Raw genomic sequence first — 14308 nt, 5'->3', positions numbered from 1 at the left:
ATAATTATAAATCAAAATGGAGAAGAACAAAGGCAATTAGTGTGCAATTGTCTATTCTTTCCTAAGTGACATCAGTGTGTTTATGCCACGCAGTTTTTTTACATCCTTACCTTAAAATGTGTTTTTTCAAAATAGAATAATCACTTGTTTAGAGTTTCTTTATGTTGACCAACAAATTAGAATGCGCTTATATAACATTTGCTTAACACTTGTTACTTTTCCCAGGTTTCAGTCCAAGCAATCTTGCTAAAATTCAGTCTGTTATGCCAAGCCACAAAGTTCCCAGCCAGGTCTCTGGGCCATCTCTGTGCTTTCATTTAGGCAGGGATACAAGTTAGTTCTCATGCCCAGACTCTCCTGCCACAAAGGTTATTTATGAATGCTGCTATGGCTCAGGACAAAGAATGGACCTGTATAGGGAAGCAGAGTGTTTGCACAGATACCTGCTCACTGGGCATTGGCAGGGCTTTGTACACATACATCAGCGAACAGCCTAAGTTTGCTTGCCCGTGAACACACTTTGAGGCAAGGCTGTGGGAGGAAAAATAGACTAAAAATATGTTGTTAATCTCAGGGTATCTGACACTTGCCTGAGGATATTGGCTAATATTACAATTTAGGATGGTTCTCTCCTCTACCCTTGAAAGGTGCAATAAGGTGAGATAACTGAGCTGAGCCAGCAGCTTATGCTTCTGAGCAAAAGGCTGTGATTAGCTGAAGACCTGTCTTATCTCTGTCAATAAAAGCAATGAAAACTAGAGGATATTTCTTTGAAATGTATCTTGTTTTTTCCTTCATTCGTTGTGTGTGTGTTTAGTATGCTGACCTTGAAGGTGATGCTGATGAGTACAGGGTCAGAGGAGGAGAGAGCATCTTTCCAGCGGGGAGGAGCACTTTTAGCATTTGCCATGGGGGTTACTTCTTAAAGCAAATAGATCTTCTCCATTAAAGTAATAACACCCCGCTAGTTAAGACACACACACCTCCAGTGGCTAGTATGTTTCTTAACGCAGCATTAGCAGTTCAGCAAGTCAGCTTGGAGTTTCTGAACAAGCATGAAGCCTGCAGGATGTTTCCCACAGACTGTGTGCAGGTGACAGTGGGTTGGTGGCTGAGCTGGTAATGCAGCCTGATGAAATCTTTGCTCTGCTCTGAGCATGCTGTGCCTACAGCCCCAGTTCCCAGAGACTGTTGGGAAACACAGTCCTCAAAATTTGGTTTCTCTAGTGGGCTTTCTACAGTCTGCTACAAAACTGGAACTCCACTCCTGCCTGTTGTTTCTTGGCTTTCTTGGTTTGTTTCTTCTACTGTGTGCCCCTCCTCTTTCCCCCCAGGGACACAACCCTCCTTCTGTATAATCCCCCGATTATTAGAAATCTCACCCAGCAGGTGCAAAATGGAGGTTTGAGTCCCTTTTAATCCCCTTTTTCTCTATGTCAAGACAGTGCTCTACAGACCAGGCCATAATCAGTCTGTGGTGCTCCTGTTGATGGCAGGGCATTGTATACAAAGGGGCAGAAGATTTGTGGTAGAACACACACGAGGGTCCCCAGTCCAGCTCTCTCATCCTGCTTGAACACTGGCAGCATATCAGCAGGGAGATCTTGGTTCTAGTGTTGTTGCTAGCAAGTCTTCCTTGCAAAATGCATAACATGTCCTCTCCAAGCTGTTGTGCTAAGACTTAATGGTTCGTCAAGTCAGCTTTAACAGAAAATAATAAGCCACATTTCTATATGCAGAAAAATAACTTTAGGGTTAAAATAAGCCCAGGCAGTGTTTTGAGTCAGGAAATCTAGTTTCCCAGAGGTGCTAATTTCAAGGCAGCAGGAAGAGCCTTAGTATGAGACTCTCTCTTTGGCATTTGCTGTTGGATGTTTTTTGTCCTGGAGTAGTCAACATACTGGATGTCAGGAATTCTTTTCTGCACCCACGTAGCTTTTCTGTCAAATGAAACAGGAATTTATACACCTAATATTATTTTTTTTTTAATATCAGTTCTGGATTTAGGCACCTAGTTCCTGGGATAAGTGCTTAGCTTTATACCATTAACAGTCTTTTGAGAACTTGGCTGCTGAGTTGAGGGCCCCATATATATGAAATTGAGATAATAATTCAACAGTTAAAAGTAAAAGGGAATAATTTAAAAGCTATGATATAGTCTTATATTACTATGATCCATATAAGGACCACAAATTGGTTTAAGTTCAGGACAATATTAACAAGATATCTTTTATTCCAGTGAAGACCCAGACATGGAAGACCTTATACAGGAGAAAAGCAAGTAGGCAAGCAGATTATCACAAAAAAAACCCCAGCCCAAACCCCAGTAAAAACATCATCAACAACAACAAATTATTACTAGCTTTTATTTCATATACAGCACATAAACATGGGCAGATCCTTTCTTCACAATCTTGCCACCAATAAATAAAAACACAAAGTAATGTTTTAATTTCAAAGTGATTCCACCATTGCAGTTTGGACTTCCTTTCTCCTAAATAGAGCTTAATGAACATGAATATCTGTCAAAAGAAGGGACCTTCCATACCCCTGTGTAGAAAGTGTTCCTGTGCTCCTCTACGTCCATTCCCTAAACGGGCAACAATTAGTAAAAGTAACAGACTGAGAATTTTCTGGCTATGAAAGTGTTGCTAAACACCAGTAACTTGTCCCCAAGTTACTTGCTGCAGTTCTGTTACAACCGTACATATGTCACATGCAGACCTACAGGTAGAGATATATAGTTATGCAATACACTGGAAAGCATGGGCTGGAAAAGACGATAACCCAATGCTGCTGGGTGTTATGTGTAGGGGAGGCCAAATCACAGGCAGATTTAGACATTAAAAAGGCTGCAGGAGACTGCTTAGTTTCACCCATCATGTTCCAATCCAGACAAAATAGTGGAAAACGAAACTGTGCCCAGGACACTTTCATCCCAGTGTGAACAAACTCATGCAGAACTGAAAACTCTCAGGTGAGGTTTACAGTCTCCTTGTTGCCAGAACTGCACTGCTGGTGGCACCTGATCCAACTACTTCAGGACTACCCCTAGTATGTCTACATGAGTTAGCAGCTCCAGTTTAACTGTAGTGGAGATGGAGCCCAAATATTGATTTGTGAAAGTATGTGATCTTGCAATATGAATGCACAAACTTCCTAGGTTGACACATCTTCTTTCGATTGTTTCATCCTTATTCAAAAGCAACCAGTGCAGGCAGCATTGGCACAGATTTCACACAAATCATCTTGGACAGCCAGGTCTGTTAGAGAGAAAAGAGAGTGTTTCAATGAGATGGCAAGAGAATTTCTTGGAGAGCAGAGCCACATAACAAGGGATTTGGAGAGTCCTTTCCATTACTGTTTTATGAGTTTTAAAGTTCCTTGAAGTTATTACTGTTATAAGTAAAACTAGTTCTTGCAAAAATCTGGCTTAAAGAATTAAATCAAACCTGAATTCATTGGAGAAACAATGGGAACATCTGGAGGCAAGACAACAACAGGACATCTTGTGGGAGGGTGGTGGGGATGTGGCTTGTAGAATCACAACGTTCATTATATTGGTAGTATTTCTTCCTAAAGTGTCCATTGTATTGGACAGTAGATAAATGCAACATAATAAAATAAAAAAGCAGACACTGTAGCAGCCAGTTCAAGAAGCACTATGTGTGTCTTGGAGACAGATCATGCCAAAAAGTGATTCACCTCATTTACATCTCACACCTCTTTTAGGTTACCTGGAAAAACACCTTCTTCTACACTGATTAGAGAGAGCAATTAGACCTGCTCACAACTTGTAGTTAGCTAGAACTGAGTGATATAACCCTGCTTTTCCTGTAAGCCAGAGGAGACTGTGGGCTCTCTCACTTTAAGTCATGTAAGTACTTGGAGGAAGCTTTTTCATGGTTACAGCAGCCTGATCTGTACAGGCTACAGCTAAGCTCAGCAGAGCAAGAATTTTCTTGTAGGGGGCTCACAACTAGTGTAGTCCAACCCTTGTAGGACGGATAGTAGAAAGGCAGCATGGACTCTCTCAGTTGCTTTAGAGGTGACAGAACAGTAATCAGGTTTCTTGCCTGCTGCTATTTGAATGTTTAAGGTTGAAAAGCGTGATAAAAAAGGCAGCTATGCAATATGAGCTACATACTCAGCCTCCCAAAAATCATGGATGCATCTTCACTTTTGCACACAGATTGGAACTCCTCAGGGAGATCTTTTTCATCACATGGAGAATAGCTAGCCATTGAAACCACCATGTGAGGGTTAATGTGTCTGTTCTCATCCATAAGCTCCTTTAGCTTCTTCACGGACTCAAGGGAGAATTTCAAGTCTCCATCCTATGTAGACAGAACCAGAAAAAAAAGGCATCAGGAAGTCAGTCCTTAGGCAAATCCATTCCATTTCAACCATGAGTTCTCCCAAAAACTATACTACAGGGAAAAGACAGTGTTGAAACAAAGCCTAGATAAAATCAGTGCTGACTGAAGGTAAAATGTCCAGCTCTTCAAGGCAAAGACCTTTTAGAGCAACAGTGAGACCTGGCTAGCTAGTCAGGGCTTTCGTTATGTATCACAGTGGACAGAGGCAGAATTAGTGCATTTCTCACTCCCCTGAGAGACACCCATAAAATCTGGGGTCAAAAGATACAGTTTGGGAATCTTCAGCGTAGAATAGAGATGACTGGGAAATATGTGGTAGAGATTTACAAAATCATGAGTTGAATGGCAGTAAATGGGAATTGTTCATGCTTTCTTCTAATACACCAGTGGGGAACTTCAAGTGTTGGCTGTCATGTGGCAGGCTCTAACCACACAAGAGGAGCTATTTGTTCACATTACACATTGTTAAGAGCTGAAATCCCTCACCCCAAGGTACTGTGGCAAGTTTCCATTAATTTAAAACTTGTCCACACAATTCATGGAACACAAGTTATTGGCAGCATAAATATGACACTTCTGACTCAAAGCTCATACCAAAAGCTGCAGGAAGCTGCAATAGTTTTCTGGGAAATATTACTCCATGTTTTAGATTGCTAGACCTTGTGCATCTGTTAATGGTCATTCCCTCAGTTTCAAGTGAATCCCACTATTGGGGTCATAAACTTAAATTGCAGGTCTTGCAACGGTTAAGCTAGGTGCATAAAGTCTGTGTACGTCTGCAGATAATCAGAGTTTGGCCTAGAAGAGAAATAAGCATTTTCAAATTGATCTTTAGCATGTGTTTTGACCTGGTTTAATGACCAACATGTCATCAGTAGGATGATCAAGTAACACCTACTCATTCAAAGAAATAAAGTGAAGTGACTCTGATACAGCATGAGACCAAATATTGCCACTTGTTTCATAGTCTCATATGAGCCCAATGGTGAATAGTGAGATGGGGGGGGAGGGTAATTGGTTTTGGTTTGTTGTTTCTTTTACAGAATCACAGAATTTTGGTGTTAAAGAATTAAATTACCCCAACCAGATAAACTCTGGACATGCATTTACTTAACAAGCCAAACTCTTTTCTACATGCAGTCAGTTTATGATTTTACTCAGGTTAATTTATCAGTCATGATTGCCTATGAAAAATTAACTTTTCCTGTATAAATGCAATTCTAGATTCAGCTATTAGTCACACACCTCAAAAGCATAAAACAGAGAACTAAAAAAGGATGGAATTCCACAGGTACAGTTTCAGATAAACCAGAACGTAGGAATGAACCCTGAGATGTGTATGTCCTGGTGACAAAAACCAACAAAGGAACAACAAAAAAATGAAACAAAACCCCCACCACCTCAGATAAGAAAGATGTATTAGAGAGAGCTAATCTGAGCAGCATCTTCTCTCCAAGGTGAAAGTGTATACTGTGTTGCTGAACTAAGAGTTTTTATCACAGAAATAGTGCAGACCAGAACAATCCATCTGCAGTTTTTCTGTTTTTACTCCACACCTAGTAAACCATCTTCCTCCAATTTCCATCATATTCATTCAAGATCTGTGATGGAAAGTGTCAAGATAGTGATACTCAGTCTTCAAAAACATAATATGAAGTTAAATGAACTTCACATCTGCTTTGCAAACTGTTTTGTTAAATGAATGACTTCTGATATATTACAGGAGAAGGAAGAGAAGTCTTAAAAAAAATTTCAGAAAACAAGAGCATAAGCCAACTTTGTGCACTGAGTAATTAGACCTTAGGGACCTCAAGTAGTCCAAATGAAAGCAGTGCAACACACATGCAGAGTACACTGCACACATATTGGGGAAAATAAAGATTTAATGATTAATGAGGTAAGAATTCAAACTACAAAGAGGAGCTAAAACTCCAGAGCTGCACTTTCTACACTTTTACCCAACCTAGAAACAGCTATTCTCATTTAGTTTTTTTTTTATGCCTCCAAGTGGAAAATTGAGATTTTTTTCATGAAGTAGGAAGCTATCTGTTCCCCTGGAGACTCTAAACGTTAAAGAATGGTTTGGAAGAAGGAATAGCTTAAACCTGCTACCTCTGGATATCTCTGACATCCAAAGGAGAAAAAGAAGATATTTCAAGGCACAAAGATAGTACCTTATCCCTGGAAACCTACTGCACACATATAAAGAGAGCCAATAATTGTTTAAGAAATATTAATTATCTTGGTACTCTGAGGAAGTTATTTATAATGCAAACTGAAATCTCCCAAACTGTTTCTAAGGATGAGTGCAGACAGATCCAACATACTCCCAAGTACAGACAATAGCACTGAAGTACCTTCTTAACAGCTTCTATGTTGCACGTCGTATCAGTCATTGGTGCTGTGTATTTTGGAAAATTTGATATAGCTTCCTCTAATACCTCATCTGCCTATTAATATTTCACTGGATCCAGCTAAGCGTTTCTTTCACTTTTTTTTCCCTATGTGATATGCGTGTAGGCTCCATCACATAAGCTTGCAGATCATTTTCATAAAGAACTTCCTGCCTAGAAGCAGGTGAGACAAGACAATTTATCTTTTGTCACATCTTGTTTACATCATTCTATAAAGTTAGAGGCATCCCCAGTTCTTGCAGCTTCTCAACACATGGGGGTATGTGCAAAAGATAACTCTGGAAATGCAATGCCTTAGTCAGCAAGTTAATTAAACTGCAGCAGCATGTTAGTAATACCTGAAGCATTTAACAGAAAGAAAAACTGAACCATAGGGAGATGAAGTAGGATATCAAGCCAGAGCAAAGCAAAAATTCAGGTCCATTAGTTTAGTTCAAGATTCCTGTTGCAGCCACAACACTTCAGATAATATCAATACTTTGTTGAACTTGTAATACTGACAAATTAAAGAGCAGAAAACTTACCTGAACATAGACTGCCTGGGAGCTGTGCACCAGTAAAAGGACAGAAAGAACTATAAAGAAAATAAAGCCTTTCATAGTGCCTGCAAAGTATAGCCTTTCCTAACCTGAATATATTTTATTTTCTCCGGCTTTGGTCTTTCTCTGTCTTTCTTTTGTGTGTCTCAGACTTTCTCTCTTCTTTTAGCACTCAGACCGCCTAGCAGTCAGAGCTCTATGCTCCCGGTGCAAAGCAGGAGCTTTATAAAGACGTCACGCAGCATTTTATTTGGTAATCCATTAATCTAAACTCTTTATTGACATATGATAAGCTCTCAGTGAACTATCACTTAGCAACTACTCATTAGCAGAGTAGGCCAGTCACACCCAGGCAGATCCTGGGGTTTATGAGTCTCTCCCACTTTGAGAAACTGGCCATGACACAGGCAGGCAAAACATTCCAGCCTGCAGTAAACAAATGGTAGACTGATTTAACATAACACCTGAAACCCAGTCTCCATATGGGGAATGTACTCAGGTTTCTGGCCACTCCCTGCAGAGCTGTGAGAAAGAAAGAGATTTGGAAGGAAATAGAAAAAAAATTGTTCTCTTGCACTGAATGCTGGCCAGGCAGTTCCCTCTTCTGGGGATTCCAGGTGCTACGATGGCAGCAATGGACTGAGGCAGATGAACACAGGCTGTGCTTGCATATGACCAGATATAAAATGTCATATTGCTGCTGCTTTTTGCAGCACCTAATTAAAATGCACACATTAAAATACACAGAGATTGTCTTTAAGGATAACGGCTGCCATGAATCGAATCTCTTTCTCTGTGCCTTTCAGCCTTATCCAGAAACATGGTAATGTCACACAGATGGAGTAACATCAACTTGCCTTGCTCAGCTCAGTTCTGCCCATCAAGCTCAGGTTCTTTAATCTGTAAATGATTTCTGGTTTTCAATTTTAGAGCTGGGCTCTGGTGAGAGTGAGAGAAAGTGCTGGACCATTAGGAGGCTAGAAAGCAGAGCCCCAATGTTTGTGGGGTTATGAAAGGGCTGCCAAGGGAAGGGGAGGACCAGCAACATCTTTCATTCCGGGCATGTTCTGTGTGGGAGCACTTGCTGTACGTTTTCAATTTTGGAGCTAGGCTCTGATTAGTATCAGAGCGTTGGACAATTAGGAGGCTAGAAAAGAGCAAAGCCCCAATGTTCTTGGAACTATGAAAGGGCTACCAAGGGAAGGTGAGGGCCAGCAACACCTTTCAGTCCTGCCATGTTCAGTATGTCAGCATTCACTGGACGTTTTCAATTTTAGAGCTGGGCTCTGATGACAGTGAGACAGAACACTGGATCATTAGGAGGCTAGACAACAGTGGAGCCCCAGTGTTTGTGGGGCTGTGAAGGCGGTGCCAAGGGACAGTGAGACCAGCAACACCTTTCAGTCCTGGACATTTCAGTCCTGGACAGCGATCAGTTGCTGGACATTTTCAATTTCAGAGGTGCACTCTGGCGAGAGTGAGAGTGAGTGTTGGACCATTAGGAGGCTAGAAAAGAGCAGAGACCCAATGTTTGTAGGGCTATGAAAGGGTTGCTAAGAACCAGCTTTCAATTCTGGCACCATAGGCGTGGGAGCAGTCGTGGGATGTTTTCAATTTCGGAGCTGGACTGCGGTGGGAGTGAGAGAGAGTGTTGGACCGTTAGGAGGCTAGGCAAAACCACAGCCCCAGTGTTTGTGTGGCTATGAAAGGGTTGCCAAGGAAAGGGGAGGGCCAGCAACAGCTTTCATCCTGGCATGTTCAGTGTGGGAGTACTTGCTGGACGATTTGAAATTTGGAGTTGGGCTCTGGTGAAAGTGAGAGAAAGTGTTGGGGCGTTAGGAGGCTAAAAAACAGCAGAGGCACAATGTTCTTGGAGGTCTCAGTGCGCTGCCAAGCCACGGTGAGGGCCAGCAACACATTTCAGTCCTGCAATATTTGGTGTGGGAGAAGTCTCTCTACGTTTTCAGTTTTGCAGGTGGGCTCTGATGAGAGTGACAAAGTGTGTTGATCGTTAGGAGGCTAGACAAGAGCAGAGCCCCAGTGTTTGTGGTGCTATGAAAGGGCTGCCAAGGGAAGGTGAGGGCCAGCAACAGCTTTCAATCCTGGCACCTTTGGACTGGGAGCAGTTGCAGGACGTTTTCAATTTCGGAGCTGAGCTCTGGCGAGAGTGAGATAGACGGTATTGGATCATTAGGAGCCTAGGCAAGAGCAGAGACCCAGTGTTTCTGGAGAAATGAAAGGGCTGCCAAGGGAAGGGGAGGATCAGCAACAGCTCTCTGTCATGGCATCTTCAGTGTGGCAGCACTCACTAGACTTTTTCACTTTTAAAGCTGGGATCTAGCAAGAGGGAGAGAGACTGTTGGACCGTTCGGAGGCTAGAGAAGTGCAGACATCCAATGTTTCGGGGGCTATGACTGCCATGCCAAGGGACAGTGAGGACCAGCAAAAGCTTTCACTCATGTCATATCTGGATTGGGAGGAAATGCTAGATGTTTTCAATTTCCGAGCTGGTCTTGGGTGAGAGTGAAATAGAGAGTGTTGGACCATGAGGAGGTTAGGCAAGGGCAGATCCCCAAGGTCTTTGGGGAGGTGAATACGCTACCAAGCAAACCTGAGGACCAGCAACAGCTTTCAATCCTGGCATATTGGGCCTGGGAGCAATCGCTGGATGTTTTAACCTTTCGGAGCTGGACTGTGGTGAGAGTAAGATAGAGAGTGTTTGACCCTTAGGAGGTTAGGCAAGTGCAGACACCCAGTGTTTCTGGGGCTGTGAGTGAATGAAATTCCAAAGGAAACTGAGGACAAGCAATAGCTTTCAAACTGGCACTTTTTGTGTGGTAGAAATTGCTGGACGTGGGCTCTGGTGAGAGGGACATAGAGAGAGTTGGAGCATTAGGAGACCAATCAAGTGCAGAGTCCCAGTGATTGTGGGGCTGTCAATACACTGCCAGGCAACAGAGAGGATCAGCAATATGTTTCAATCCTGCCCCATTCATGTGGGAGAAATCCCTGGAGGTTTTCAATTTCAGAGCCTGGATCTCGTGAGAGTGAGATGGAGAGTATTGCACCCTGACAAAGCTAAGCAAGTGCAGAGCGTGAATGTCTGTGCGGCAGTGAATGTAGCTCCAGGAGACGGTAAGAATCAGCTACAGCTTTCAGTGCTGGCACTTTTTGTGCTGGCGCAATCGCTGGACGTTTTGAATTTGGTAGCCAGGCTCTGCGAGAGTGAGATACAGATTGTTGCACCCTGACGAAGCTAAGCAAGTGCAGAGCGCGAATGTCTGTGCGGCAGCGAATGCAGTTCCAGGAGACAGTGAGAACCAGCTACATCTTTCAGTACTGGCACCTTTCGTGTGGGTGCAATCGCTGGACGTTTAGAATTTCTTAGCCGGGCTCTGCGAGAGTGAGCCACATAGTGTATTAGTGTTCATACATATTGTATTAATGTTCATAGATACATAGTGTATTAGTGTTCATTAGTGTTCATAGTGTATTAGTGTTCATAGCGTACATAGTGTTCACTTGTCGCTGGGTAAAGAACTGGCTGGATGGCCAGGCCCAAAGAGTGGTGGGGAATGGAGTTTACTCCAGTTGGCGGCCGGTCACAAGTGGTGTTCCCCAGGGCTCTGTGCTGGGGCCAGTTCTGTTTAATATCTTTATCAATGACCTGGACAAAGGGATCGAGTGCACCCTCAATAAGTTTGCAGATGACACCCAGTTGTGCGGGAGTGTTGATCTGCTTGAGGGTAGGAAGGCTCTGCAGAGGGACCTGGACAGGCTGGATCGATGGGCCAAGGCCAATTGTATGAGGTTTAACAAGGCCAAGTGCAAGGTCCTGCACTTGGGCCACAGCAACCCCATGCAACGCTACAGGCTTGGGGAAGAGTGGCTGGAAAGCTGCTAGGCAGAAAAGGACCTGGGGGTGTTGGTTGACAGCTGCCTGAATATGAGCCAGCAGTGTGCCCAGGTGGCCAAGAAAGCCAATGGCATCCTGGCTTGTATCAAAAATAGTGTGGCCAGCAGGACTAGGGAAGTGATCGTGCCCCTGTACTCGGCACTGGTGAGGCTGCACCTCGAATGCTGTGTTCAGTTTTGGGCCCCTGACTACAAGAGAGACATTGAGGTGCTGGAGCGTGTCCAGAGAAGGGCAACGAAGCTGGTGAAGGGTCTGGAGCACAAGTCTTATGAGGAGCGGCTGAGGGAACTGGGGTTGTTTAGCCTGGAGAAAAGGAGGCTGAGGGGAGACCTTATCGCTCTCTACAACTACCTGAAAAGAGGTCGTAGAGAGGTGAGGGTCAGTCTCTTCTCCCAGATAACAAGTGATAGGAGGAGAGGAAATGGCCTCAAGTTGCACCAGGGGAGGTTTAGACTGGACATGAGGAGATTTTACTTCACGGAAAGGGTTATCAAGCATTGGAACAGGCTGCCCAGTGAAATGGTTGAGTCGCCATCCCTGGAGGTATGTAAAAGACATTTGGATGAGGTGCTAAGGGACATGGTATATTGGTGGTCTTGGTAGTGTGAGGTTTACAGTTGGACTTGGTGATCTTAAAGGTCTTTTCCAACCTATACGATTCTGTGATTCTGTGATTCGGTGTTGCACCCTGACAAAGCTAAGCAAGTGCAGAGGGCGAATGTCTGTGCAGCAGTGAATGCAGCTCCAGGAGGCGGTGAGAACCAGCTACAGCTTTCACTGCTGGCACCTTCAGTGTGCAAGCAATCGCTGGATGTTTCGAATTTCTTAGCCGGGCTCTGCGAAAATAGGATAGAGAGTGTTGCACCCTGACGAAGCTAAGCAAGTGCAGAGCACGAATGTATGAGCGGCAGTGAATGCAGCTCCAGGAGTTGGTGAGAACCAGCTACAGCTTTCAGTGCTAGCACCTTTCGTGTGTGCGCAATCGCTGGACGTTTCAAATTTCTTAGTGGGACTCTGCGAGAGTGAGATACACAATGTTGCACTCTCACGAAGCTAAGCAAGTGCAGACTGTGAAACTCTGTGTGGCAGTGAATGCAGCTCAAGGAGACGGTGAGAACCAGCTACAGCTTTCAGTGTTGGCACCTTTTGTGTGGGCACAGTCACTGGACGTTCCGAATTTCTTAGTCAGGGTCTGCGACAGTGAGATACAGAGTGTTGCACCCAGACGAAGCTAAGCAAGTGCAGAGTATGAAACTGTGTGGCAGTGAATGCAGCTCCAGGAGACGGTGAGAACCAGCGACAGCTTTCAGTGCTGGCACCTTTTGTGTGGGTGCAATCACTGGACGTTCCGAATTTCTTAGCTGGGCTCTGCAAGAATGGGATAGAGAGTGTTGCACCCTGACGGAGCTAAGCAAGTGCAGAGTGTGAAACTCTCTGCGACAGTGAATGCAGCTCAAGGAGACGGTGAGAACCAGCTACAGCTTCCAGTGCTGGCACCTTTCATGTGAGCGCAATCACTGGATGTTTCGAATTTCTTAGCTGGGCTCTACGAGAATGGAATAGACAGTGTTGCACCCTGATGAATCTAAGCAAGTGCATATCGCGAATGTCTGTGTGGCAGTGAATGCAGATCCAGGAGACGGTGAGAACCAGCTACAGCATCCAGTGTGCGCATCTTTCAGTGTACAGCATCCAGTACAGCATCTTTCGTGTGCGCGCAGTCACTGGATGTTTCGAATTTCTTAGCCGGGCTCTGCGAGAGTGAGATTCAGAGTGTTGCACCCTGATGAAGCTAAGCAAGTGCAGACTGTGAAACTCTGTGTGGCAGTGAGTGCAGCTCCGGGAGACGGTGAGAACCAGCTACAGCTTTCAGTGCTGGCACCTTTCGTGTGGGCACAGTCGCTGGACTTTTCGAATTTCTTAGCTGGGCTCAGCTAGAATGGTGTAGAGAGTGTTAACTCTGACAAAGTTAAGCAGGTTCAGATCGCGAATGTCTTTGTGGCAGTGAATGCAGCTCCAGGAGACGGTGAGAACCAGCTACAGCTTTCAGTGCTGGCACCTTTCGTGTGGGCGCAATCGCTGGACGTTTCGCATTACGCGTCTCGGCTCTGCGAGAGTGAGATAGAGAATGTTGCACCATGACGAGCCTAAGGACGTGCAGAGCGCGAGTGTCTGTGCGGCAGTGAATGCAGTTCCAGGAGACACTGAGAACCAGCTACAGCTTTCAGTGCTGGCACATATCGTGTGGGAGCAATCACTGAATTTTTCAAATTTCACAGGTGGGCTCTGTGAGAGTGTGATACACAGTGTTGCACGCTGATTTAGCTAAGCAAGTGCAGAGTGCAACTTTCTGTGCGGCAGTGAATGCAGTTGCAGGAGACAGTGAGAACCGGCAGTGAATGCAGTTGCAGGAGACAGTGAGAACCAGCTAAAGCTTTCAGTGCTGGCACCTGTTGTGTGGGAGGAATCGCTGGATGTTTCGAATTCCACAGCCGGGCTCTGCGAGAGTGAGATACATAGTGTTGCACCCTGACAAGGCTAAGCAAGTTGAGTTCGCGAGTGTCTGTGCGGCAGTGAATGCAGGTCCAGGAGACAGTGAGAACCAGCTACCTGTTTCCGTGCTGGCACCAGGAGTAGCCCTGAGCTTGGTGATAAATCTTTTCCTTATCTCAGGATTGAACATCTCCTGTTTCACCCAACACCTCTTGTCTTTCATCCTCCCACCATGCATTATGGTGGAGAACCTGGCTCTGTATTGTTGATAGCCTCCTTGTAGGTACTGGTAGGCTGCGATGAGGTCCCCCTCAACCTTCTCTTCTCCAGGTTGAACAAACTCAGCTCATTCAGCTTCTGCTCAAAGGCAAAGTGATGACATGTGATGATATTTCTTCCCAGGCCTGCACTCACCGAAGGGACTGAATGGGTAACCGTGTCCTATCCTTGGCGTTGGCTGTGTCACATTGTGGCAAGGAAGCATGTACCTTCTGATGGGGGTGACAGCTGCGGATTGTCTTGAGATAATTTGACCACCTGAACAAATGTGCAAAAAGCATGTGGGAA

General features: G+C 44.6%; 1 protein-coding gene across 1 annotated transcript; it reads right to left on the bottom strand.

The window, feature by feature from the left end:
• Positions 1 to 3198: 3198 nt before the first annotated feature.
• LOC140661737 (guanylate cyclase activator 2B-like) lies at positions 3199 to 7392 on the bottom strand. Its single transcript, XM_072884317.1, has 3 exons — positions 7318 to 7392; positions 4148 to 4337; positions 3199 to 3263 (listed from the first exon to the last, which is right to left on the bottom strand). Exons 1-3 carry the CDS (start codon positions 7390 to 7392, stop codon positions 3199 to 3201), a joined length of 330 nt encoding a protein of 109 aa, XP_072740418.1.
• Positions 7393 to 14308: the final 6916 nt, after the last annotated feature.

The sequence above is a fragment of the Ciconia boyciana genome, chromosome 19 (genome assembly GCF_034638445.1).
Source record: "Ciconia boyciana chromosome 19, ASM3463844v1, whole genome shotgun sequence".
Lineage (NCBI taxonomy): Eukaryota > Metazoa > Chordata > Aves > Ciconiiformes > Ciconiidae > Ciconia > Ciconia boyciana.
The sequence above is the reverse complement of the archived record's forward strand: the minus strand, read 5'-3'. Positions and strand labels throughout refer to the sequence as shown.

What these genes read in the sequence shown, in the direction of transcription:
- LOC140661737 (XM_072884317.1), bottom strand. Translation starts at nt 7,392, where the DNA reads ATGAAAGGCTTTATTTTCTTTATAGTTCTTTCTGTCCTTTTACTGGTG. An exon ending in CCCAGGCAGTCTATGTTCAG is followed by an intron (nt 4,338 to 7,317) that starts GTAAGTTTTCTG and finishes CTGTCTACATAG; the next exon opens with GATGGAGACTTGAAATTCTC. An exon ending in CATGATTTTTGGGAGGCTGA is followed by an intron (nt 3,264 to 4,147) that starts GTATGTAGCTCA and finishes TCTCTCTAACAG; the next exon opens with ACCTGGCTGTCCAAGATGAT.